Source organism: Anopheles stephensi, chromosome 3, assembly GCF_013141755.1.
Source record: "Anopheles stephensi strain Indian chromosome 3, UCI_ANSTEP_V1.0, whole genome shotgun sequence".
NCBI lineage: Eukaryota > Metazoa > Arthropoda > Insecta > Diptera > Culicidae > Anopheles > Anopheles stephensi.
The window spans coordinates 64,340,566-64,354,101 of record NC_050203.1 but is presented as its reverse complement, the minus strand read 5'-3'; the positions used below and the strand labels follow the sequence as shown (position 1 = coordinate 64,354,101).

The following is a 13,536-nucleotide window of genomic DNA, read 5'->3' as shown; positions in this document are numbered from 1 at the left end:
AATTTTATGATTCGCTAAGAGTGACGGAACATGTGGCGCACTTCCTGAACCTTTGAACACGTACTCCCCAACCATTCCAGGACGCTTTGCCGACCTTCGGTGGAAATCGATACAAAATTGACCCCTTCGGTCCATGTGATAAAACAGGGTGGACCTCCCCGAAAAAATAGGGTCCCCATAAATAAAATGCTCTCTCCGAAAAACTTGCCCATTTCCCGCCGGTGGTCTAGTGGCCGTGGTTTGTTGCTAACCAAAATCCTTCCCATACGGTACGGCTTATCCTGTGTGTCCTGAATCCCTTCTCTGTGGGTAGAGTTTGCAGAGTTCGTGTGGAACTCCACTACCTGGACACAAAACCACATTAAAAGCCGACGTACTCATTACTCTATGAACGATGTAAATACTGTCCCCCTGTCGACGGTTGCCCGGACGCTAGAAAAAACGGGATCGATAAGAGACACGAACGGTATGGGCCACCGCATCAACCCAGCGCCCGTTGGTGGTATTGCATAACTTCGAGCTCGGGGAAGAATTACGCCACATGCTGCCAGCCACGTTCGGTAGCGTCCGGATCCGATGACGCCAATGCCTGCCCCAGAATGGGCCGGAAAGTGAAAGTGAAAAACAAGGTGAAAATTGCTTTCCCCAGCGCAGGAAGAATCCGTTGAAGGTGGTCGGGTCTCTTGGCTGGAAATCGACCCGGTACGCGTTTAACCAATGACGGTACCGTAGGTCTGGCGAGAACGGAAATAGAATCAGCCAGCAGATCCTGGACAGCGATACACCGCGAGACACACACAGCTTTTGCCGCACGACATTAACCTTTTGCAAAACATGTGACCGGTCGGCCAGAGGGGTTGTCTAGAGAGAGAGAGAGCGAGCGAGCGTGATGATGCTCTGCGTCAAGGTTCGCTATCAGGATTTCGCATTTTCATTTTCTCCTGTCCCAACACCATTATCGGTGGTGTCGGTTGCTGGGTCAGAATTTTCCATTCACAGACGGCTGTTTTTTAGGTTGGATGATTTCTGTAACCGACAAGACAGTGTTCAATGGCATACAAGAAAAAGAAAACAACAACCAAGGGGTTTGTTTCATTCGACCCTCCAAACAAATGGCCTGCATCGGAGTGAATGTGGTGGCGTGTGAAGAGCTATCATATGGTTTTCGGGAAGGGTCGTAAAATTATACGCTTTTTTATAGATGGACCGGATGGAGGGAGTGGAGCGAGACAATTTTCGGCAACATTGACCTACTTTTCCGTACAGTTAACCTCCTCCTCCCGGGCTTATATACTTTTTTGTTCGCGGAATTGTTGTTGTTTGCAGCGTAGAAGGACCCGCCGCTACGCACTTTGTTTTCCTTCGGGAACTCTGATCCTGGGCAACGTTTCCACGCGGTCGGGCTTTTTAAACATTCGTAACACGCAAAATGGAACGCGTCGGGTTGCGGCCCGGTTCGGTTCATTCTTATTCAAGGTCCGTCGTCTTACGGCTGCAAACGACATTACGGAGGTCGGTTTCGTGCATGACTTAAAAGCGACATGTTGCGTAGCGAGAAGCATAACCATCAATTTATAATCTTCCTAATTCCGGTTGATGGGCCGGATCATTTTTGTGGTGTTTGTGTGGCACAGAGCAATGAAACCTACGCTGGATTGCAGGGTGGTGATGGTGATTACGATGAGTTTTATAGGAAAAGCTATGAATTATGACTGTTTTCGTATGATAAATTATGCTTATTTAAGACATACTCTTCTTTATATAGTAAAAACCCAAGAATTATGTCAATATCAAAATTGCCTAAAGCATCATAAGAGGCTAGAACACTTCTTCTTCCCCTTGGCCGAACGACGAAACACTGGAAAAGGTTAACACACTGAACAAGGTTAAAAAAGTGAACTTTTTACGATTTAAATTTTACTTTAAAGTCCCCAGTTTGAACTCCATCCAAATTTTCAAAGTTGGATGATGGAGATGTCGGATGTTGCTATAATTCTATAAACTGTCTCTTGCACGATTTTATGATTGGACTAGATTTTTTCAAAACTGTGTTATTTTTTTCGGGTTCAAAATTAACAAACAATCTACCGTACGCTGAATGGCAATTTACGGGGACTCTATGATATCCGCCAATCTGCAAATGTTTGATTGCACCTGCAAGTAGCAACCAAAAAATTGGCCAATGAGGACCAAAACACTTTTTTGTAGCTGGAAATGGCTGCTTTAACGGTTATATTCCCTTTTCGGTACAACTTTGTGATCATCTCTGAAACAAAAAGTCTAAAAATCACACTTTTAAGACCACCAGAGGATACTAACCCCTTAATGACCAGCTCACAAACCGTCTGGGTTGGTAGGTTCGTAGAAATCTATCATCAACCCTCAACCGAAAAACGCAAAAGGATAATTAAGATTTGAGCCGGCCCATGTCCAGATTGTGTTCCAAGAATCCAAGAGCTTTTGGTAGATTATGTATCAACGCTGGAACGAATTAAGTTTAACCGCCGCCATTCATGTTTGAGCGTTCATTCCTGATTTATATAATTTTTTTTAAATATTGTGAGCTGAAATCCTTGCAATATGTTTCACTCCCAATACATTCCACCAACGGTAAATTTGAATCCCCGTGGTTCATAATTTCTGATGTACCATCGACTAAACATCCAATCATCATCGCAGTAGGCTTTCATTCGACTCACCACAGACAGTCACTGCGTCAAACCGAACGAGTGCAGTTGGTCGTAATCCCGTGCTCCAGCATCCGTAAACTGTTAAGCAGAAAAGAAAAGAAAAAATGGCCGATCACGTAGCGAACGAAGCAGTGGCCAACTCCCCCTCGGTACCATCGCCCTCGAACGAACCGTCGGGTGAGTCCGAAGCAGCCCTACTGCACCAAATAGCTGTCATCGAAAAGCGCATCAAGGAAATCGAACTGGAGCAATCGTCCACTGCGAAACCGATTCCACCAAACATTCAGGCGAAACTGTACGCCCTGCGCAAGATTCAGCTGGAAATTGTCGACAAGGAGGTAAAGTTTCACCTGAAGGCACACACGATGGAGGTCGAATATCAGCCCGAGTTTAACGAATGTCACCAGAGAATTGCCCGTATCGTGAACGGGCTCGATGTGCCGGATCTGGTAGAATCACAGTCCGCCCCGAACGATGCGGCCGATCAATCGAGCGGAATACCGGAGTTTTGGTTGACCGTACTGAAATCCAGCTTTCTTGACCATATGATCCAGGAGGCGGATGAACCGGCCCTAAAACAGCTGCAGGACATACGTGTCCGGCTGGTGAATGAACCGGAGCCCGGCTTTGAGCTACAGTTTCAGTTTGGTCCTAACGATTACTTCACGAACGAGATGCTGACCAAGAACTACTTCCTGCGCTGTGCACCGAACCCGGATGCACCGGCCAAGTTTAACGGGTTCGAAATCTACAACTGCAAGGGCTGTACGATTGACTGGAAGCCGGATCACAACCTGCTGCAGTCGCCGGGGAATTCATTCTTCGATTTCTTCTACCCGGAAAAGTTAAGCAGTGCCGATTACGAGACGGAGTTTAACGAATCGATATTGGAGTGTGACTTCCAGTACGGGTACCACATCAAGGAGACGATCATACCGCGTGCGGTGTTTCTGTTTCTGAAGGAAAACACCATCGTTGGGGAAGAGGGACAATATGCGTGCTGCTGTGATCGGTGCGTTTACATTGACTGTCTCGATGATTTAGTGGGCCGTCGGTCCCTTAACGTGGAAGATGAAGATCAAGACGCGGATGCTGATGCTGATGCTGAGGCGCAGGAAGATACAACCTAAGGGTGTGGTGCCTCACTTCTAGAGCTAGAGTTAAAAATTGTTCTGCAATCTAAAGACATTTTTTCTGGGAAAGTTGTGCGGATATGTAAAATTGGAGAAGAGTATCAATGAAATATATCTTTTAGCTATTTAATTGTATGACCTATTTCAATTCCCGGCCATTCCACCCACGGCAACAGGTGTGGCAACAAGTTCCACAATTGAAATTCAACATTAATGACGACTGTCGAGAGCTTCATTGCTGTCATTGCAACTTTCTCTCCCCACCAAAAACATCCGGTAGAACGAACGAATGGGTACAACAGCGTAAATGCAATCAAGCAATGTGCAGCGAAGCATTTAGATTCGCCAAGAGGAAGTTCACACGCCAACTCCCCTCAATAAACCCACACACACACACACTCACCGTTCGAATAGGGGGTGTGTTGGACATGAATCAATGCAAGACGACGTCCAGAGCTTTGGGACGTGATATGGTCAGTTCTCAGCTGCTATATGTAGGCCATTGTGTCATCGTGCCGGAGCTGGAATGAATGGAACCCCCCTCCCCCGGAAAGTGCAGCCCGGAATGTGCTGTATAGACGTAATCCCATTTGTGGGCGTTGTTTTGTTTGCGAAAAGTTCCGGCAGGCCTGGGTGTGGACGATGGACGTGTGTCTGCGTATGCCTTCCTACACTGAAGATTACGCTTTTGACCATGCTGGTTGCAGGAAAGCTCACGCATGCAGTGTCGTAAGTTTTTTTTTGTTGTGCTTTGCAAAAGGGTAGGTCACAAGTGCGTGCGGTTTTGCGAAGCCACAGAGTGCATGGCCCTTTCTGCTGGAGGGATTTAATGCATAGAGGCCGTAGGAAAAATGGTTTAGACAGATTTTTTCTGATATTTTTGCAGTTTGCATAATTTTAAATTTGTGCAAAATCACGGGTTCAATTTGTTCAGTGAGAAATTTTCAACACAGCTTTCAAGTATGAAGCAAGAGCAAGAAAAAACAATAAATTATTTATTAAGTAATAAGGATTCAAAGGAATAATACGGCCAGGCCATCCTGCATGAATAATAAAAGAACTCAAAGGCGAAGAAGTTTATGCTCCAGGTATTAGTGGACATCCCCTCTAACAGACTGTAGCATTTCTCTTCCTGAGAGCAGTAGTCAGCCTAATGAAGATGTGGCAAAAAAACCAAACCTAACAAAATGTCTAATAACCAAGACTGAATTCCACTACATTCTATAGGCCCCCTTCGAAGTATGCGAGACTGGCCTCAACAATTCTGAAAATTCACAATATTGACTCAGACTTTATTAGGATTTTTTTCTTGGATGAATGTGAATCGAGGAAAACTATTTTAACTTCACAAAACGACCCCGAAATGTCCACTAATGCAACGATTTGGTTCATTTGCTCCAAACATCTTTTGTTGGCCCTGCTCCGTCGTTACTTCACAGATATCGCATAAAAGTAATGAGTGATGTGACAAAGATGATAACATGAACCTGTTTTAACTAAAGCCATCCTACTTCGGTATTACTTTTTTATACCTCATTTTGTATAATTCGTGGAACAACTCAAAGTATTTTCCAAAAAACGTTAAGAAATTCTTAAACGAAGTTAAAGGTTATATTGAAATATTCCATAAACCTTTGTGCTATTCTTGGGCTAATGATCGTTAATTGTTGCATAAGAACCACAAATAAAATACAACAAAAACGGCACTTTCTGGAACATCGATTTGCAATCAACTAACATTCGATGTACTAATCCTCTCACAGAACGATTCGTCCGAATTTGTATCGCTTTTATCTCAAAATAATATTTTATCTGTCTAATGATATCAAGCGTCAAAACCCCGGCAAAAGTTTCATTCAATTCCCCAACCTCGGTAGGCAAGGTCCACCATTGAAAGCATACGCTTCACGGCCCTTTTCTTTTGTTTTCCTACCAACTTTCACGTACACGCTCGCGTCCGTATTCTCCGAAGGGCCGAAATGAGTTTGCATAATTTATCATCTTTATCGCAGTTTCGTACCAACAACGTTGGCAGTCTGTCGTTTCGCTGTGGATCGAACACATGTACTGCTGCTGTACGTCTCGTGCAATCATCCAGTTTATCATTCTACGATTCCCAAACCTTACCTCCTTTTCTTCACGATCCCACACACATGCCCACAACATCCAACTGCTCGGTCCGGAGCGATTCAATTTTATTATCTGTTTTGTTTATTTCTTTTCTTTCTTCCGAAATAGAATCGGTCATCTTGGCTCGGTGCTGAACGCGCTCCGTTTTTCATCATCAAACCCCAACCCATCTAATGCATGCCCAACATAAGTAGTTGAATTGGAGGCATCCACCAGCAAACGGGGTTTTTCACCACACACCCGTTGACGTCAGTGGCGCGTGAAGTGAAGTGTCGAAAGGTTTCGGCGGCTAGACTAGTGAACGGACTCGGGACCCTGAAGTCGAGAGTCACACCACAATACCGGTACCGGCGCGTGCCAGCTCGATCGTCACAGCAGCAGATTCGTCCCGAACGGCGCGTTTGTGCGTAACGCCAGTAAAAGTGGATCGATCCTGCGCCGCAGCGGCTTCCGCGACGGGTTCACCCACTGCTTCCCTGCACAGCTGCACCAAGTTAGTCCGATGCTCGAGTGCTGCCCCGACGGACGAACCGGACACTGCGAGCGTAGAGTTAGAACACCGCGAACGCCTTCAAGTGGTCCCAGCCGAGCGGTCCACACCTTGCCAGCAGCCTAAGCTTGCCATCGCACAGCTCGCATCGCTTGCTTCGATCAGTACTGCTGCCACCGCCACGCAACAGATCATCACCACCACCGTCGTCAACGACGGCAGCCAACAGCAGCACATCGCAGCAGGCGAATCCAGCCACCGTCAGCAACACTTACCAACAACCACCGGTGACGATCGCGGAAGGAGCACCTCAAGCAATCTTCCCCGGCAGGAGGACGTCCAGGCGCAGCCACCGGAAGTCGCTGGTTCGACAGCACAGCAAGCGCCGAGCGTTAAGCCCACCTCACCCACCCCTTCAACCTCGACGGCAGTAGCGGCTCCGCGCCGAATATGCACCTTGAAGGTGAAAATCTTTCTCATCAAGCATCTGTCTAAGTTGGTCGCGTGCAACAAGAAAATGTTCCTGCCCGTCAAATCAAACACGTAAGTTTTTGTTTCCCCCCACCCATTTTTCCACGAACAAGTGTGACCGTCTAGACGACGTGAAGTGTGCTGCTGTAGTGCGAACGGGGATCTGCTCGCGGCCACTAGTGAGTCCACTTGAGGCACGCTTCAAGTCAACTTCAAAGCGAATATTTTACTTGGGCAGATCTGATGCCTTTTTCCGTCGATTACTCTAGTTTGACTTTTTTTGTTTGTTCGTTGGTGAATAACATTACTTGCCGTACGAAGTAAGTGCTTCAATTGAGACGGTTGTTAATTTTTCAAGACAGCTCGGTGAATAAAATTCCAACAATTACACTGCTTGGGGCAATGTGGATAGCGGGGTCGGTATACAGGCTACGGAAGTAAGCAATTTGAAAATGGCCTTTCAAAGTAAGTTTATGTTTGAAAGCATGACTTTTGATTTTGTCCCGGGACCAAATCGACCAATCAAAATTTAAACCTTCATTTTTACAATCCTCTTGATGTATTATTGCGTGGAGAGTTTATTTAGCAATAAATAACATTTAAGTGCGAATGTCAATGAACAGAAGAGCTTCTATAGATACTTTGTAGAAGTCAAAGAGGATAAAAAATATTTCTTTAAATTGATTATTCAAGCCTCAAAACCAGCAGACGCATCCTTGCCATCACTACATCTAAATTGGAGCCACTTCTTATGATAAACATAAAAAGAAACTTTACAGGCAATATCTACCAGTGTCCTAGTCCTTACGAAATGACTTGGCGCTTCTTTATAGAGCTTGTCATAGTAGGCAATGCTTCACGGCATTTTCCTCTTGCCTTAGAAGCTAGAAGATCTACTTTGGATAGATTTTGTGTCAACGTTCTGTGGCGTTTATAAGTAACCAGTAACTACTATTTCTCGTATTGCAAAATCCTTATTGGCTACTGGAAAAAAATATCCTTTTAGTTAATGAATCACTAATCGAAAACCGTGCCTTCTTTTTATGTGGCTCTACAGCCACGAGAGGTCTTGGCTTGTCAATTCTGGCTTTTGGTGATTTAACCCGTAGTTGGATCCATAGTCAGTTCTGGGTAAGGGGAGACGGTCCGGATGGGATTTGTACCACGGTCCTGCCGTGTGAAGACCGGTGCTGGTATCGCCTCGGCCAACAGATCGCCCATAACCGTGACAAGACACGGTATATTAAGATTTGTAACGATTTAAATAAGATAATCGCCAAAGCTTACACCTCGGATCATCGAGACATACTGTGCATGGCACAGAGACTTTTTGACTTTGAGACTTTTTCGTCCGCCTTGTTAAAACTGTTGCCCAGAAATGTTGAAGATCTGATAGCAGTCATTTAGTTTAATTCTGACTTGTCCACAAATGGGACTGCACAATCTTTTTCTCAGGATTTCTGATGTTTGCACCTACATACTCCAGTACCATTGAAGCGGTCCGGTGACAAAAATGACAGCTGCGCCGGTCTTCAGGCCGGCAGGATCAGGGTTCAAACCCCATCCGGAGGCAGTCCTTCCCGTATGTAGGGGAGCTCTCTGTCCACCTTGCTACAGTTAAAATCAAGTCACAGAAAGCTACAAATATGACCGTGCCACCGAAGAAGAAGACACTCCTGTACTTGGGATGGATTAAGCCGAGCTCTGAGTCCCAAAGATCATTCATCTCATTTTTCATTACCTAGTGTTTTGTTCGTTACTCTTCCATCGTCATAAAAATTTAGACAATTTGTGATTGTTTTTCTTTCTAACAAATGAGACAATAGCAAATGGTTTGATTTTCTAAATAACTTTTACACAATACTTTATCAATCCTATTTGAGGACCTGAAACAATCACCAGTTTATGCTTACTCTGATTCCATGCTCTGCAGTACAGCCAAATACGAGTAAGACAGCTTCATAATCTATAAATGGGAAATGAGATTTTAATAAAAACAGTAACTACAAGCAAATGTACCATTTTACCTGCAAAAATGTGTGAAGATTTAATGTTACTTGCAAAACACTTCCCACCTTAATGTGAACATCCTTTAATGTCCTTCAATTAAACGATGGAAAATGCATTAATATGATGAACATAACTTCTCCGACTTCAGCTTACATTTGCATGAAGAAAATGATAGCTTGACTGGTAAGCTTATCGAACCGAAAGTAGTTGGAGAATCCCACAAACTCCGTAAATTTATCCGTCTGCAGATGGACAGGTGGCATTAAAACCGATTTCCTCCCTTCTGTATCGTACTACATACCGTGTAGGAGATTTCATTCCCCACATAGCAGAACACCAACACTTGGGACGTCATCACTAGCAAGTAGAACGCACAGCCAAGCAGATCGGCCGTCGTCACATCGTCGCCGGTGGCCTGCAGCAGTGTCATGCAGATGATAATTACCGAGGCGCACACCTGGGCAAAGATTGATCCTTGAAATATGTCCTGCACTTCATCACTGAAGCTGCAAAGAAGCTCGAGACGTGTTTGCCAATTTAGCGCTCAAACAAGCAAACCAATGTCCAAAGTCTTACCTCAGAATGTCCTTATGAAACAGTACACACTCCGTCACTTCGGCATACGTTTTACCATACACTCGCGAATGATGTTTGATTCGCTTTCTCATCTCAATCCACTCACCATCAATCGGCACCGCTACCTTCACAAGCTGCTGCTCGGTTGGCACTTCATGTCCTATCTGCATGAACAAAATTGGATTCGGATTGATGAAACTTAACCCCACAGCTTACGGATCCAATCGATTACCTTCTTTACCATACTACCAAGCCGCACTATTTGTCCGTTCACGTGCAGCATCAGGCCGGAAAACATGGTGTCGGTCGAGAAGTTGTACGTCGCACTCATGACAATTCCAATCGTTTGATACAGGAACAGCACCCCGTACGCGGTGTTCGAACGGTGATAATCCACCGGGAACCAGGCCGGAACGGGTAGTCGGCGTTCTTTATCGTACGCGGGCGATACCAGCCACATGATGATGGTAAAGATGGCCACAAACATGAGAAAGATCATCAACCAAAACACGCCACTCATCGAGCGGAGTACAGGCCTGATTGATGAGGGAAGCCGCCATTAGTTATAGAGTTCCTCCGTTTCTTGTTTCTCCTATTTACCCAAACTCTTCACGCTGTTTCGGATGGTACAGTGTACAGTTGAGTTTGCGCAGGCACGCCTGAATGCGAGAGATGTTGTAGTTAAACTTTTCCAACTTGTAGATCAGCGTCACTTGTGTCATCAGCACAAACAGTGCATTGGCAATGTCCTGCAACAGAAGGAAACCCCAATAATACTTCCCCAATAACTCCACCACACTTCTGTTACCACTCTCACATTAATATCTTTCACATCCTTAAAGTACAATGCCTGCGTCAGAGCGTACAGATGGAGAAACACAACGCGTAAAAACCAACCGTACGCAATGTACCGCTTCCGGGTCGCTTCGTCCGAATCTTCCGGTGGCCACAGGCCCAAATGCCGCAAACATACCAACTGCAGCCAGAACGAATTTCGCCGATCGTACGCATCCCACCGTGGGCTTAGTTTGTTCAGTTTCATCGATGGGCCGAGGGTAGTTTCACGCCTTTCTGAACTGGAACTGAAATGCTCTCCTGATCGGTGGATCCTTCTTTTAATGGTCGTTCAATGTTTAGAAAGCCTTGAACAAACCACAGTCAGAAACTTCCGATACGGAGGGCGTACCTCGTTAAACTAATGGGATGGTACGCTTGTCCGGTGTTCAATATTTTACCACTAACGAGCCACAAATTAAGTCAAAGTTTTTAAGAGCTAGGTGCTAGTGTTCCTGGCTGGTAATTGGGATTTGTTTGAGTTGAATGCATGGTATAACTTTGCTTGTAAAAAATATTATTTTCAGTCCCAATTTAAATCAATAAAGCTGGGATTTTTCGCTATCCCGGTTCAAGCTTTAAATAAGGTTAACTATAGTCGAATTATCTACGCTTTTGCATTAATCTTTAGATAATAATGAACATTGAAACAGATAATTCAATCGATTAAATGTTGCTCAAATCCTACAATTAATACCACAAAATTATCCCCCGCTTTTTCGAAAGGGGTTTTCGACAGCTAGCTTGGCAGTTTAAACTCCTCCTCAAAGAGTGAAATAAGGGCATTCTGTGGGTCTAAACCGCACTTAGTCGATACCACGGCTCAGGTGTAAAATTATTGGACAGGGGTCTTTTTATAAAAACTCTATTGGTCTCCGCCGAATTCAGTTGGAGTTCTACAACGGATGATAATTTTTTTTCAATAAAGTTGTCCATCTTGCCTAGGATATTCTACACAGTTTGAACGGATGTACTTACTAAATCATCTTTCCCCCTTATTTGGCCTTAAGACCTCTTAGGTCATGCCTGCCATTTCTGGCTTGTGAGACTTAATGATTTCACGCAGTTGGATAGTCAATCCTCACTAGGGGGGAACGATCCGGATGGGATTTGAAACGTGGTCCTGCCATATGACGACAGGAACCGTTGTCGCCTATACCATCGAGCCGCCCCAATATAATAACATGTATGCTTAATTGGTTGATTTTATCTTTTTTTTACCTTGACTTGATTGAAGTTTGTGATTTTTTTTTCAATGTTAATCAGCAACAAATACTTCATATTGATAAAAAATATTGTGAACTTTTTGATGTTTTAAATTAAAATAAAATTTCAATGAAAGCAATAACTCAAATGAAGCCGATAATGAAGATTTATCTGTGTCTCTAAGTAAGATTTAAAGTAAGATGTTAGCCTTTCATAAAATGATTCCCTTCATTTTAGCACAGTAACTTTCCAAATTCATATCTAAGTCACCTTGAGTCTGTTAAGTGGTTTAACTCCCCCCCGTGGGAAATGTGTATTGGATCAAGATATCGCACCATAACGTTGAGAGTGTATTGCCTTCCCCTACAGAGCCCTATACTTGCTGAACAATAGAAGAAAAGCCTATCAGCATCATTCTGCTTGCTTCGGAGCTTTATATTGCTGGCGCCAACAAACGCATCCTTCTTAAGCGATTTGCCATGACAAACAGATTCGATACTCTGCACACCGGCCCTGCGATGCTTTTATTCGGGTGGCGTATACAAACACACACACTCGCACAAAAACATACCACCCGCGGAAGGAAAACATGGTGTAAAACCGAAAAAACTTCCTCCACCCGTGCGTTCGAACAACTTTTTTCAATTTGAGCCTGAACCATTTTCTCCGTGCTAAGCCATAAACGGTTGCCGACGGTATTGAATTCCACCACCATCGCCACAGGAAATGTGGCATCGATTCCGGCCAGCACCAGAACAGATGGTCGAGTTCGAGTGGTTTGGGTGGTTTTCTGTTCCATGTTGTTCCCAACAAAGCTCCCCGGCGTGTATGCCCACAGGGTGGGATAAATTTTACAACTGTCGCATTTCGTTTGCCATGGATATGGACAAGTTTCCTGCCGGGCATGCTCTCGCTCTCTCTCACTCTCACTTACTCTCCCTCGAAACAACGGAAGGAAGTGCTCCAAAAGCTTGTGCAAAGTGGAACATCCACTAATGGAAGCGAAAAACTTGAATAACCCCCCACTCCCCCCGTTAGATAAGAGAAAACCCTCTGACAGACGGATTAAGATAGATAGAGTGGAGGAAATGTGGCTGATAAGAATGAATGGCGTCGGACGGCCGTACCGTGCCGAACACGAAAAGTACCAGGCGCACACTTTTGCCAATGCAATTAAGCGAAGCAAATGAAAATAAAATTAAAACACTTCGGCTGCAGCTCAGTGGAATGCAAATTGGAATGGTGGAAACTGTCGTTGCTGGTTGGTTTGCAAGAAAAGGAGAGGACATTTTAGTGATTCCTGTGGTAATGTGGCTGCGAATTACGTGCTGGTATGGGCAGACGTAATCTTAAGCTTTCATTTAAGCTCGTTCATGGGGATACGATGACGAAGAACGAGTGAATAGTTTGAATTATTTAAGAGCCACAACTGTGTAATACATCTAGATTTGAATAATCTATAAGGAGTTTGAATTACAATTAGACGCAAATCGTTTGAGGATTTTTCCATGATCGAATACGGACTTCACTTCTCATATTCACATTTGCTAGATATTCAAGCTCAATTTACACTAACATAAACAATTCATTATTTTGAAATGCATTGCACCAAAACCCCTAAAGATTGAGTGTTATTTTCAATGTATCACACATCACCCCCATTTGAGGGATTTTAAAACGCCAAACACCTTTAATCCTCACGTACTAAATAGTCCTGACTAATAACAAAATCCATCCATCCACTCGTTCCGGTATCAGGTCTCCGGTAGGCAACGGTGAAACGGCAAATGGTGGCGAGGACGTCACCACTGTAACATGCAACTCCACGCAAACCCCCAGCGATCTCAGCCCACCGAATATGTCCAACGACGACATACTGCCGCAGGCCCACCACCAAAACCCCGGCCACTGCATAGCGTCCTTCTCCGCCATCAACCGCATGCGGCAGAATGCACAGGTAAGTGTGGACCGGGTTTCGCTCCCTTTGGCCAATGTT

General features: G+C 44.6%; 3 protein-coding genes across 5 annotated transcripts in view; 2 read left to right on the top strand and 1 right to left on the bottom strand.

Annotated features, from left to right (window-relative positions):
• The window catches only part of LOC118511622 (kelch-like protein 17), a 31,508-nt gene that overhangs the window by 7,693 nt on the left and 10,279 nt on the right, over positions 1–13,536 (top strand). For all 3 annotated transcript variants that reach the window (XM_036054924.1, XM_036054920.1, XM_036054923.1), the window contains exons 2-3: positions 6,062–6,986; positions 13,299–13,497. In XM_036054924.1, coding sequence (XP_035910817.1) covers positions 6,961–6,986; positions 13,299–13,497 — 225 coding nt within the window. In that variant the 5' untranslated portion in view covers positions 6,062–6,960. The remainder of the gene's footprint in view (positions 1–6,061; positions 6,987–13,298; positions 13,498–13,536) is intronic.
• LOC118511626 (nucleosome assembly protein 1-like 4) lies at positions 2,659–3,953 on the top strand. The gene has a single exon (XM_036054933.1). The coding sequence runs from the start codon at positions 2,795–2,797 to the stop codon at positions 3,818–3,820; it is 1,026 nt and encodes a 341-aa protein (XP_035910826.1). The 5' UTR covers positions 2,659–2,794; the 3' UTR covers positions 3,821–3,953.
• Positions 8,548–10,722, bottom strand: LOC118511624 (odorant receptor Or1). The gene is made up of 8 exons (XM_036054927.1): positions 10,318–10,722; positions 10,101–10,249; positions 9,733–10,036; positions 9,501–9,664; positions 9,226–9,430; positions 9,078–9,166; positions 8,942–9,014; positions 8,548–8,880 (listed from the first exon to the last, which is right to left on the bottom strand). Exons 1-8 carry the CDS (start codon positions 10,540–10,542, stop codon positions 8,824–8,826), a joined length of 1,266 nt encoding a protein of 421 aa, XP_035910820.1. The 5' UTR covers positions 10,543–10,722; the 3' UTR covers positions 8,548–8,823.

What these genes read in the sequence shown, in the direction of transcription:
- LOC118511626 (XM_036054933.1), top strand. Translation starts at nt 2,795, where the DNA reads ATGGCCGATCACGTAGCGAACGAAGCAGTGGCCAACTCCCCCTCGGTA.
- LOC118511624 (XM_036054927.1), bottom strand. Translation starts at nt 10,542, where the DNA reads ATGAAACTGAACAAACTAAGCCCACGGTGGGATGCGTACGATCGGCGA. An exon ending in AGGATGTGAAAGATATTAAT is followed by an intron (nt 10,250 to 10,317) that starts GTGAGAGTGGTA and finishes CTTCTGTTGCAG; the next exon opens with GACATTGCCAATGCACTGTT. An exon ending in TTGGTAGTATGGTAAAGAAG is followed by an intron (nt 9,665 to 9,732) that starts GTAATCGATTGG and finishes TTGTTCATGCAG; the next exon opens with ATAGGACATGAAGTGCCAAC.